The 13,526-nt window shown below is 42.2% G+C and overlaps 1 protein-coding gene across 2 annotated transcripts in view; it reads left to right on the top strand.

The window, feature by feature from the left end:
* GAB3 (GRB2 associated binding protein 3) overlaps positions 1-9,453 on the top strand; it is an 80,029-nt gene extending 70,576 nt beyond the window's left edge. Inside the window, exons 9-11 of one of the 2 annotated variants that reach the window (XM_019627617.1) lie at positions 5,206-5,322; positions 7,548-7,660; positions 8,556-9,453. In XM_019627617.1, the coding sequence (XP_019483162.1) occupies positions 5,206-5,322; positions 7,548-7,660; positions 8,556-8,658 (333 nt within the window). In that variant the 3' untranslated portion in view covers positions 8,659-9,453. Of the gene's footprint in view, positions 1-5,205; positions 5,323-7,547; positions 7,661-7,753 lie in introns of both variants that reach the window. The other variant, XM_019627618.1, reaches the window with a different exon arrangement.
* Positions 9,454-13,526: the final 4,073 nt, after the last annotated feature.

The raw sequence follows: 13,526 nt of genomic DNA, 5'->3' as shown, positions 1-13,526 counted from the left end.
AATAAAAGCATTATGGTGTGTCCTCATCCAACCTTATTCACCGGATCTGGCACCGTGCGACTTCTGGCTCTTCCCCAAAGTCAAAATGATTGAGGACATCGAGGCAGCCATGACAGCACAACTAAAGACACTCATGAAAGAGAACTTCTAGAACTGCTTCAGAAAGTGGCAAGAACGATGGGATAAGTGTGTTTGAAGAGAGGGGGTATTTTGAGAGGCATTAATGGCAATGGGTCTTTTACTGTAATAATTTTTTTTAAAGATTTTTATTGGGGCATTGGGACGATGGGAACAGTGCTGGGAAATTGGGGGAAGGGGAACAGGCAAGTTGCTGTCGTTTTGTTCTTCAGTCTAGTTGTGGAGGACGTTGCTTCACTGGCCCAAGTTGGCACCATCATTGCGCTCTTCCCGGGCGAGGCAGATCAGTTGCTGGCTGCTGGCTACACACGGTAGCCCATGGCAACCCACTGCCGCAGGGGCTGCAGCCTACGCCGTCGCCGGCGACTCATGGAAGCCCAGCTCCAGGTTGAGCTGTTGTTCAGCATCTTAGCTGTAGAGGGCAGTGTTTCTGGCCCTCATATATGGGATCCGAACCGCGGCCCTCTGGCATCCCAAGCCAATTCTTAACCATCGTGCCACTTGGCTGGCCCTCCTGTAATAATTTTTTATTTAAATATTCACCGTATCTTTTGATCACACCTTGCAGACTTAGAGATGAAATTGCTGGATCACATGGTAATTTATGTTTAACTTTTGAAGCACCGCCAAACCATTTTCCATAGTAGTAAAACCATTTTATATTTCCAACAGCAATGCAAAATGGTTCCAATTTCTCTACATTCTCTCGAGCACCTGTTATTTTCTGGTTTTTGTTTGTTTGTTTTATATAATAGCCATCCTGATAGGTGTGAAGTGATATCTCACTGTGGTTTTTATTTGCATTTCCCTGATGACTAGTGATGTTGAGCATCTTTTCATGTGCTTATTGGCCCTATGTATATCTTCTTTGGAGAAAGGTCTAATCAAGTCCTTTACCCATTTTTGAATTGGGTTGTTTATTTTGTTATAGAAGTTTTTAAAAAATATATATTATGGATATTAACCCCTTATCAGTTAATGACTTGCAAATATTTACTCCCATTCCATGGGTTGTCTTTTCATCTCTTGACAGTGTCCTTATACACACAAAAGTTTTTAATTTTGATGAAGCCAGAGACTCTCAAGTAGTTCAGTGTAGTCAAATACTGGTAGAATGTAGATGGTGGTTATATAGGTGTTCACATATTTTCTTCAGTCTGGCTGATTATTCAAATATTTTCATAAAAGTAAGTTGAAAAAATAAACCCCATGAAAGGACAAGGAATAAAGGCAAGAAAAGGAATAAACAAAATGAACAACAAAACTAGACAGGATCAACACCAACCTACGTGGCTCTTTTAAAAGACGAAAACTGAATATAACAAACCAAGGAAAAGCAATTGATATAAACAATATTAAGAATGTAAAAGAGGTAATAATTGCAAACACATCAGAGATAAATGATGTAAGAGAATATTATAAACAACTTCATACCAGTGAATTTGAAAACTAGTGAAGATAGGGAAAGCCTTAGAAAAATATTATCAAAAAACTGACTCACATAGAAATAAAAAGCCTGAATGATTATATAACCATTAGATAAATGGAATCATTAGGGAAAGTTTTACTGCAAAGGATTACAAGACCCAAACAACTTTACAGACACTTTCTACCAAAAGAAAGAGATCATTGCATTCTTTTATAAACACTTCCAGGGACTGGAAAAAGAGGAAATATTACCCAACTTATTTTATAAGGCTAAAACAACTTGATACCAAAACAAACAGAGATAACATAAGTAGAAAATTATAAATCAATCTCACTTATCAAAATAGGTTAAAAAAATACTCAACTAACGAATAGTTTGGGTTGCTTTCACTTTTTGGCTATTATGAAAAATGCTGCTATAAATATTCATGTACAAGATTTGGTTAGACACATTCTTTCTTAGAATTTTTTATGCTAAGTGAAATAACACGGAAAAAGTCAAACCATATGATTTCACTCATGTGGGATATAAAAGTAAAAGCAAGAAACAAGCAAGACAAACAAACAAAAACTTGGACACAGACCACAGTTTAGTGGTTACCAAGGGAGGGGGATGGTAGAAGAGGGTAAAGGGGGGTCAAATATATGGCGATGAAAGGAGATTGACTTTTTGTGGTGAGCCCACAATGCAATATATAGATGATGTATTATAGAAATGTACACTTGAAACCAATATAATTTTACTAACCCATGTCACCCAAGTAAATATAATTGAAAAACAAAATAAAATGTGGTATAGACACATAATGGAATGTTAATGCTGCCATACAATGAAATCAATTATTAATACATGAAACAACATAAAGGCAGCCTACTGAATGTGAGAAGATACTTGCCAACGATATATCTGGTAAGGGGTTAATATCCAAAATTAATAAAACACTCATTCAACTCAACACCAAAAAGACGCCATTTCACTGGCCCATGTCGGTATTATTATTGCGCTCTTCCCTGGTGAGGCAGATTGGTCGCTGGCCACTAGACAGCCGCTCGAAGCGGCTCCTGGCAGCTCACGCTGGCTGCTGGCCGCTCTCGGTAGCTTTATGGCAGTCCACTGCAGCTCCATTGCAGCTTACGCTGTCGCCTGCGACTCTCGGCAGCCCAGCTCCAGGTCGAGCTGTTGTTGAGCATCTTAGCTATAGAGGGCACAGCGTCACTGGCCCACATGTGGGATCTGAACCGGGGCCTTGCTGCTCAGAGCTGGCGTCCCAAGCCAAGCCTTAACCAACACTCCACTCGGCCTCCAATTTGTACTTTTTTTAAAAATTATTTTTTATTATGAAATACACATTTTTTAGAATTAGTTTCCGCTGTACAACACAGTGCAATAGTTATACTTTTTACCTTTCGAAGTGGCAACCCCCCGCCCCCAATCCGCCACCCCATTTTCCCCCAATATCATACATATCTATTACAAATCCGTTGACTTCACTCCCACACTATACTCCACGTCCCATGACAATATATATATTCACTTTATAGTTGACATACAATATTATACAACATCAGCTTCAGGTGTACAGTGCAGTGATCAAGCCTCTTCCCCATCCATGATGCAAGACATGTGACCACCTGACACTCTACAAAATATTCACAACATTATCAATTACATTCCTTGAACTGTCCCCCATGTCCCATGGCAACACTGCAGCTGCGTATTTATGCTATCCAGCCCCCTCCCTCTCCCTCATCCCCACCCCCCCAACCAACAGCCATCAACTGTACCCCCACATCTCTGAGACCACCTCTGTTCCAATTTGTACTTCTTAATCCCTTCACCTTTTCACCCTGCCCCCCAAATCCCATCAATTACCCTGATAAATCTGGCACCCATCTGACACCATACAGTTATTACAATATTATGACTATATTCCTTATGCTATACCCTACATCCCCATGACTACTGTGTAACAACCAATGTGTACTTCTTAATCCCTTCCCCTTTTCACTCACCCTGAAACCCCCTTCCATCTGGCAACCATCAAAATGTTCTCTGTATATATGCATTTGGGTGTGTGTGTGTGTGTGTGTGTGTGTGTGTGTGTGTGTGATATGTTTATTTTGTCCTTTAGATTCCAAACATAAGTGAAATCATAATGCATCTTTCTCTGTCTGACACGCCACTCAACACAGTATCTTCCAGGTCTATTCATGCCACTGCAGATGGCAAGAACCCATTCCTTTCCATGGCCAAGCAATGTTGTATTGTATATATGTACCACTTCTCTTTGTCCATTCATTCATTGATGGACACTCAGGCTGCCTTCGCCTCTTGGCCATTGTAAACAATGCTGCAGTGAACAGATGGATGCACAAATCCCCTCGAAGTAGTATTTTGGTTTTGGGATTACTGGATCCTTCTTTGTCTCTTGTTGTTTTAAAGTCTATTTTTTCTGGTATAAGTATTGCTATCCCAGATTTTTTGCTTGTTTGTTTCCATTTTCATGAAATGTCTTTTCCCCATCCCTTTACTTTCTGTCTTAGTGTGTGTTTCAATCTGAAATGAGTCTCTTGTAAGCAGCATATATAATGGTCTTGTTTTCTTATGCATTCAGCCACCCTATCTCTTGATTGGAGCATTTAATCCATTTACATTGAAAGTAATTGTTCAGAGATGTGTAGTTTTTGCCATTTTATTCATATTTTTGATCCCTTTATTTTTTCCATCTTCAAGAAATTCCTCTAAGATTCCTTGTAATACTGATTTGGTGGTAATGAACCCCTTTAGCTATTTTTTGTCTGGGAAGCTCTTTATCTGTCCTTCAATTTGAAACAATAGCTTTGCTGGGTAGAGTAGTCTCAGTTGTAGGTCCTTGCTTTTTATCATTTTCTAATATTTCCTGCCAATCCCTTATGGCTTGCAAAGTTTCTGTTGAGAAATCAGCTAATAGTCTTATGGCAAATCAGCTTAAATAGTCCCTTGTAAGTAATTAACTGCTTTTAAGATCAGTGCTATTCCATTTGTGAAGCTGGTGATAAGTCCGTGGCTAAGTGCTGCACACGTTATCACTGTTTGTATTATATGAAATATCTTTAAATGCATTTGGTGATAAAAAAAATCTTTATGTCCTTCCAATATTGTGTTTCCATCTTAAATTAGCCAGGGTCAGTTTCAGTGGTTTGCAAGGAAGAGCTTGACTGGTTCTGGGTTGAAAGAAGAAAATAGGAGAATTCTTTACCGTTATTCAAATAGGAAATGGGGAATGGCATTTGAAAAAAAAAATGAAGAAAAAATACATTTGGGGTGACTTTGCTAGAAATTTCATAAATGTGGTTTATCTTTTCAGGATTTAATCTCTTAAGGTGTCATGGAATTGTCAGATCCATAAAAAAGATTTTGGCCCACTGTTTACATGGTGAATAAAGATATATATAGGTTCATGTGAAGGCTGAATTGGCTATTCTGTATTTCAAATGCCTCCTCTCACTCAGATGTGCAGGCTGATCTATGCAGGTATTATCAGACCAGTCTGTTATGATCTAACAGCAGCTGTTCAAGTGAAGACACAGCTCACCCTCCTTCCCTTAGGCAGCCTGGCCAGACATTGTTAACCTAAGCCCTGTGATGTTGGTTTCCAGAAGCAACACCGAACTGCTAACTCTGTGAACAGTAGTACTCTGATATGGAAAAAGAAATGCAGCCTGGATTATTTATCTCTGGACTTCAATACAACGTCACCATCCCCTGTACCACGGGTAGGAAGTTCTTTGTGTCTGACAATTCTGAGATTTCATTTCTTTTCAGATTTTTCTGATGATTCAATCATGCATGTGCTCTTTGAAAATTTTTAAACATACAGACATGTATAGTGAAGAATATTAAAATCAGCCCTGATTCTGCCTCCCTGAAATCCTGCTGTATTCCCTCTGGAATATATTCTTTGGTTGTACAAGCATACCTCATTGTATTGTACTTCGCTTTATTGTGCTCCATGGATGTTGTGATTTTTACAAACAGTAGGCAAAACCCTCCACCAGAAAAAAGATTATAACTTGTTTTATTGCAGTGGTCTGGAACTGAACCTGCAATATCTCCAAGGTCTGCCTGTATATGTATAAATGTGTTTAGTATCCATGCCCTTCAAAACTTGGACCATAAAGTTTATCAAAAAATTTCTCCTTTCGGCCGGATGGCTCAGTTGGTTAGAGCACATGATCTTAACAGCAAGGTTGCCGGTTCGACTCCCACATGGGATGGTGGGCTGCTCGTGCCCCTTCCTCCCCGACTAGACTGAAAATGGCAACTGGACTTGGAGCTGAGCTGTGCCCTCCACAACTAAGACTGAAGGACAATAATTTGACTTGGATCTAATGGGTCCTGGAAAAACACACTGTTCCCCAATAAAAATTAAAAAGATTAAAAAAAATTTCTCTGGCAGAGATGAGGACGAAATCAAGGGCACATCATGCAGACGAGGGCCCTGGTTAGGGAAGAAATCATGGCCTAGTCTGGCGAGACTCTGGGGTTTGGTGACAGGAGCTCTCAGTTGGAATTGTAACCCCTCAGTAAAGGGCCAGGTTGGGCAGTTTTGACTCCTTTGGGTAGTATTCTCATCTGTAAAATGGGTATCAGAAGGAATAACACCTATGTCTATGCCTGTTGTGAAGATTAAATGAGTTAATACATGTGAGTGACATTAGCCATTAACGAGTGTCACCCACTGCACAGTGTAAGCCATGGAATGAATGAATGAATGGTAATCAGTGGACAGCAGCTACATATTGTTGAGAAATGGATGGTCATAATCTAAACTATGCCTAACAATGTTTTGTTTGATGGGAAAAGCAGCCTGCTGAACAGGATGTACAGTATGATTGTGTGTGTGTGTGTGTGTGTGTGTGTGTGTGTGTGTGTGTGTAAATAGCCTGGAAGTCTCCCCTTCCCTTTTGTCAAATGAACTCCCACTTCTTCTTTACCTTTAATTTCATTCCAAAATCCTGAACTGATACTCCAGAAAAGTTGGTCAGAAATTGAGACCAATAAGTACCAAAGGTGCATTAGTCCGTTTTGGTAGGCTGCGCAATCAAAACAAACAACTCTCAAATCTCAGTGGCTTACAACAGCAAAGGCTTTTTCAGTTTTTGCTAATGGGACACTACAGGCCAGGGCCTTGGTGTTCTAGGTCATCTGCAATCCAGGGCCCAGGTAGGAGGATAAACTCCAGCTGAGGCATGCTGTTCTCCTGGCAGGTGAAAAAGATTGAAGAATCACAGGACGCCTCTTTTTGCTATAGGATTGGCACGTGTCACTTCCACTCACATTATATTGGTCAAAGCGAGTCAATGGTTAGAGCAAAGTTGAAGGGAACAGAGGTGAAGAGATATTTATACACAGACACACAAAGTATAATAACGCTTCTGCAGGGAACAACCCAGGAAGAAGGGGAAGCAACTACTTGACAACATTGTAATCTATATAAGGACTGAGATTTTCCTGCAGTTTTTTAAAGATTTTATTGAGGAATTGGGGGCGGGGAACAGTGTTGGGGAATCAGGGAAGGGGAACAGACAAGTTGCTGTCCTTCTGTTCTTCAGTCTAGTTGTGGAGGACACCACTTCATTGGCCCATGTGTGTATTATCATTGTGCTCTTCCCGGGAAAGGCAGTTGCTCACTGGCCATTGAACGGCCACTCACGGCGGCTCTCGGCAGCTCACGAAAGCTCACGCCAGCTGCTGGCCAGCCCCACTTCAGCCTACGCCATTGCCGGAGACTCATGGCAGCCCAGCTCCAGGTCGAGGTGTTGTTCACCATCTTAGCTGTAGAGGGCGCAGCGTCACTAGCCCGCATGTGGGATCCAAACTGGGGCCCTGCTGCTCAGAGCTGGCGTCCCAAGCCAACTCTTAACCAATGCGCCACTCAGCCAGCCCTCCTGAAGTTTTAATTCAATGTAATGAACACCTTTTTGTTCTCCCCCTTCAGAAAGTTCTCCTTTCAGAAGACCAAAGAGTAGACTATGTCCAAGTGGATGAGCAGAAGACGCAAGCTCTCCAGAACACAAAGCAGGAGTGGACGGATGAGCGTCAATACAAAGCGTAAGCACTGAGGGCTTGGGAAGCGCATGACACAGGGTAGCTTGGGGCTTACTTTGAGGTTTTTCACTAGAATCACACGAATGTTTAATGCAGGTCAAGAACCAGAGAGCATGTGTAATTTCCGTGGGCTTGGCAAGAACCTTTAGGAGAGAGGACCTGTTTGTACACTTGAATGGGGAGAAGAAGGAAGCAATGCCCTTCCAGAGGGCGATCTGAGGGGTTCCAGCCCCTACCCCCACCCTCGCCTGTCAACAGTTTCCTTCTCCGGCCACACTTGCCCATACCCAGAGCCTCAGGGATGCTTAGAATTGGCTCCACAATCACAAGAGGCAGAGATGGGAGGATTCCACAGCAACGGACTGGGATTAGAACACTCCATTCTTTCAGGCAGGGTAGGAACAATAAAAACAAGACTTGAGGGAATATTTTACCCAGAGTTTGGTTAAAAATCTCTCCAATGGAGAATTTGGAGTGCAGATTGAAGCCAGTATTGCTAACTGACAGGAAGACATCGTTTGACTCCAATACCTGAAATTGACCTCTCTCCTGTGCTTCCATTGAAATTATAAATTTTACTAACAGAGAAGCCCCTGGAGACCATCTTGTTTGTCCCAGCCCCAAAGTCATGGTTGAGGACATCAAGCCCAGCGATGGTAGGAGAATCTGCACTCCTTACTACAAAGACTCCAGCAGAAAAATCATTTCTATCCCCCCAAGAAAGACAATTCAAGTGACAGGGGCAATGGGTCCTGGGCTGCATGATGAGCATATCAGATGGCACCAGTGGCTCTAAGGACATCATGGTTAAGCAGCTACCTGTGGCTGGGTATTCTGTTGCTGTTGGCCTTTTTCCAGCATGCTTTCACATGCATCATCTCCTCTCTTCCCCTAAAAGACCTCGGAAGCTCGGCTTGGCAGAGATTGTTTCTCCCACTTTGAAGAAAAGAAAGCAGAACCAGAGGAGGGCGCACTTTGCCCAGGATCACTCATGGAGCTGAGATACAGAGTCAGGCTTAGGATAGAGTTGGCCAGACTGCCCACTGCGGGCTCATTCCACTGTCTCACAATGCTTCTGATGATTTTGATGAAATCAATCAGTTTGGTCCACCTTGGAGACCTGTGGGAAACACGTACAGACATGAGATGAGTCATCATCTCCTCTCCCTTTCATAGGATTTTGAGCAGGTGCTTTTATACTTGAAAGTTATGTGTGTCAAGCCAGGGTTTCTTTGAGTGTTGTTCAAACGGGGCACTCTAACTTAATCAGTAATTACCATTAGAAATACCTCCTGATGATCAATGTGAAATCCATTCTTGGATTGTGTGGTCCCCTTGCAATTAATTGTTGCCACCATCGGAAGGCACAAATTGTCCCTGGCTCTTCTATGCTGGACCCAAGCTTGTCAGTGATAAAGAGTTATAACTAGGAAAAAAACACAAACAAAAAAACAATGAGTTGCATTCTCAGGTTTCCTGGCTAATTTTTCCCTTCTGCTTTAGTGGTGACTGGGTCCTGAGAGTGCAAACATTTCCTCCTTGCAGTGAGGGCATTGTTTCACCCCTTCCTTTATGGGGCACTGGGGTTCAGGGGACTCAGGGGAAAGTCTCAGTCAGGCACGGGTTTTACTTAATGCCGCTCCTTGATCCTTCTGAACACCTATGGCCAGAAGACAGATCTGCATAACTGGCAATTAAGCAGATACTGGTCCTCCATTTCGACTGGCACTGTGTCTTATAATATGAGAATGGATCAAATAGGCCAGGGGTTGGCAAACTGCGGCTTACGATCCACATGCGGCTCTTTGGGTACATTCCGTCTCAAAAGTTTGCCGATCCCTGGAAGGGCCAATCCTGTCCCTTATAACAATTTAAAAATTATTCTAGAGCCATAAATATATTTTTACATAATCATCATTATGTGAATAATAACCTTTAAAAATTTTATGAACGAAACTATGAAGGTTTTGTTTTATTTTCATTTTCAATTTTACTTCAGAGGCTCGAGAGCTACAGTTTGCTGACCCCTGGTGGCTCTTCTGTCTCAAAAGTTTGCTGACCCCTGAAATAGGCAGTTGGTTCTATGATATTCAGGGTTACTCAGGGCAGTTGTAGGCTTTGCTGCACGGTTTTGGGGCTTCAGACTGCCCCAAAGGTGAGTAAATGCCAAAGTCTTGGTATTTCAGATCATAGAAGAAGTAATTTTGATGTCTAAAGCAGCAGGATCTGGTGACATCATTTTATTCCTGGAGCAAGGTGGTGGGAAATTGCTGAGTTCTTTTTTTTTTTTAAACATTTTTATTGGGAAATTGGGTGATGGGAACAGCGCTGGGGAATCGGGAAAGGGGAACAAACAAGTTGCTGTCCTTTTGTTCTTCAGTCTAGTTGTGGAGGACGTTGCTTCACTGGCCTAAGTTGGCACCATCATTGCGCTCTTCCCGGGCGAGGCAGATCAGTTGCTGGCTGCTGGCTACACACGGTAGCCCATGGCAACCCACTGCAGCAGTGGCTGCAGCCTACGCCGTCGCCGGCGACTCACGGTAGCCCAGCTCCAGGTTGAGCTGTTGTTCAGCATCTTAGCTGTGGAGGGCAGTGTCACTGGCCCTCATATGTGGGATCCGAACCGGAGCCCTCTGGTGTCCCAAGCCAGCTCGTAACTAGTGTGCCACTTGTCTGGCTCTGCAGAGTTCCTTGAGTTGAGTCCTTAGTGAACCCAGACAGGACAATGAGAGGGCTCCCTGCACCCTGTGGACAGTTCCATGTCACCACACACACGGACTGCAGTCTGTCAAGAGCTGCCTTCTTCCCTATGTGACCTGCCAAGAGTCACGGAGCCTGAGGCAAGAATCCAGGGCTGCAGACTGCCAGTTCCCATAAGTGGCCACTTTCTTATGTGTGGGGCACCTGTGTTTAGGTCGCTGAGTACCTGACAAAGACCAGTGCAGAAAAATTGCATACCCAAATGTTAAGAATACACAAGATTAAAGATAGGATGGGAAAGAAATATATAGCTGAAATTATGTCGCTAGTGAAATGTCATCCAATTGACAAAAAGAGAAAATCTGTTTCTATAAAACATTTACAGGGACACGTTTACTGCATGAAGCAACACACTTCAGTGGTGTGACTTGTTTGGAAGTGATTATTTAGGTATTTAAAAAAAGACTTCACCCTCAGTTCCAAGGTGTATGCAATTATGTCCTGCTTTGATAAAACTGCTAATGGATGGCTACTCAAAAGCACAATGATTCAGGGATACAAAGTTCAGGTAGTTTTTGAGCTGACAGCAGCATATGCTCCTGAGAAAGGCACCGTAAGTCAAAATGATGCCGCCCAAATCTTGTTTCACGGTGGATTGTAATCCACATGTAACAGAGGGCTATGATTTTGACCAGGTTCTGAGATTGTTTTTCAACAGAAATCATCCCACATTCCATCCTGAGTCAAGTGAACATGGCATTTCTGTACACTGCAGGGCACTCCTTTCTAAAACATTTGAGAATCAACAGGACAATGCAGCAATTAATTCCACATTGTTTTCTGTAGTTCCCCTCTCCTTTGTTTCCTTCCATCGCGTTTTGTTAGGAAATTCCTCCAGATCAAGAGTTGTGTGGTATAGAAGGGCATACCAAAGGGTCTCAAGTCTGTGAGTCCCTAAGTCCACAAGCCCTCAGGAAATTTGGGAGTTAAGCTTTCCTTGGGGAGGGAGGAACCCTGTGGGAGTCAGTGTCCAGGCCACTATACTGTGGAGCAATGATCAACTGAATCGTGGCCTTTAGGCCCCAGTTGAGACCAAAGGCTCCCCTCAGGCATGCCTATCTCCTTTCAAGGCCTCCTCGGTCCCCGTTCATACCATCTTTGTACCCACAATCACGCTGGTTTAAAAAAAATTGTTGTCTTTTTACTCTTTCATTTCTGGCATTAATAAAAGTCTTATAAGGAGGGATCATGACTTAACTTCCTTCTTATTTGCTTTAAATGATGACACTGAATGTAAATACAGGACATGTTTTGAAAGCTGAGTATGTGAAAATAGACTTCATTGCCATTTTCAAGTACAACAACTAAACCTGACTCATGTGGCATGAATTAAATACATGTTATTTCACTGCAAACAGTTGAGCAGGTGACTGTAATGAGTACTGCTTCTGCTTATCCAAACTATGTTGACATATTTTTTCTTTGTCAGAAACTAGTCTCAATAATTGGCAGTAAAATCAACGGCCTTCCCTGATACCAAGTGTAACATGACCTTTGTTATTCCTGACATTAAAAATCAATACCCCCTAGCCTTCCTCTCCCCAGCAGGGGTCTTTTGTGCCACTACCTCCCTTTTCTCCATGGCTGAAGCTCCCAGCTGCCCTGGGTTCTGAGTCAGTGGCATCTCTAGGCCATGAAGCAAGGAAAGGACAATTAGTAGTGGGGGCTTGGGTTTGGGGGAAACAAGCCAAAGGAAGAGAGAGCTTAGGCCCAGGAAATCCTGAGGCTGAAAGGAGGAGAAACCACATGAAATTCCCCACCTTAGTGATGTATGAGACCAACCACCATGCTTTTACCCAACACACACTCCAGACCAAGCCCCTGATCCAAATAAGAGCATGTTGGCCCACAAGGCTGACCCAAAAATCGGGGGCTGTGAAACGCAAACTAAAAGGTCTTTGAACTCCAGGCCTCTTATATCCTGGTCCCTTTAATAGACAACAAATAGGAATTTTCCAACTTCCTATTTCTTTATTTCCCTTGATCTTAAATTGCACTTATCATTATTCCTTATTTTCATTTGTGTCATTTGTTTTATAAATTTAGTTATTTTCTGCAACAGAGAGTGTGGCATTGGTGCAGGCTGGACAAGGGGTCCAGTGGGAAAGCAGACCTGGTATACAGACCCCACATATGTGGGCACTTCATTTATGACATAGGGGGCACTTAAGAGCCTCCGGCAAGTGACATCCTTTCCATTAAAAGGTGTTGGGTCATTGGATGGATATCCATGTGGATAGTAATGAACCTTGACCCCACTGCCTCCGCGCACAAACATTGATTGCAGGTGGACCTCAATGGGGAAGACAGAACAATCACTTTGACATGTTCCCTCTGCCTTATCAGATCCATTTTGTTTCTATCCACCACTAATGTTTTGGTCTATGTTTCATGGTCAAAACTTCTATTTTAATGAGTTTTAGTGTTTGTTTGCCTTCGTGTACAAGAACACAACCTAACTGATTTATGTGTGTCTTGAAATTGTAAATTATTTCAATTTTGTTCTTCAGTTTGAGACTTTGAATTCATTGTCATAGTCTGCGGTGATAGAAGTCAGAATAGTGGTTACCTCTATTGGGGAAATTATTGATTGGAAAGGGTCACAAGAGAACTTTCTGGAATGATGGAAACATTCTGTATCTTAATCTGGGTGCTGGTTATATGGGTATTTACATATGTAAAAATTTACCAATCCATAAATTTAATTTTTGTATACTTCATGCAAATTATACCTCAACAAACCAGTTAGCATGAAAGAAAAACAAAAAACCTAGAGGAATTAAAAAGTTAATGTAAGAAACACAACCATAAAACATTAGGAAAAAACTACAGGAAAATTTTTTATTAGCTTGGGTATGAAAGACCTTTAGCAGTAAGTCACACACACAAAAACGAAGCAATAAAGGAAATACTTGTTTCCTTTGATAATTCATTTAATTAAACACATTTAGTAACCACCTGCTATGGAACAGGCATTCTTGTAGGTACTGTGGATACATGAGTGAGTGAAAGAAAGATCCCTTTTCCTAAGGAGCTTATGTTCTGGTAGGATGTGAGGGCACTATTGGTGCTCCACCCAAACCCTCTAGGACAGCGGTTCTCAACCTGT

Source organism: Hipposideros armiger, unplaced genomic scaffold (genome assembly GCF_001890085.2).
Source record: "Hipposideros armiger isolate ML-2016 unplaced genomic scaffold, ASM189008v1 scaffold_738, whole genome shotgun sequence".
Taxonomy (NCBI): Eukaryota; Metazoa; Chordata; class Mammalia; order Chiroptera; family Hipposideridae; genus Hipposideros; species Hipposideros armiger.
This window is presented reverse-complemented; position numbering and strand designations above follow the sequence as displayed.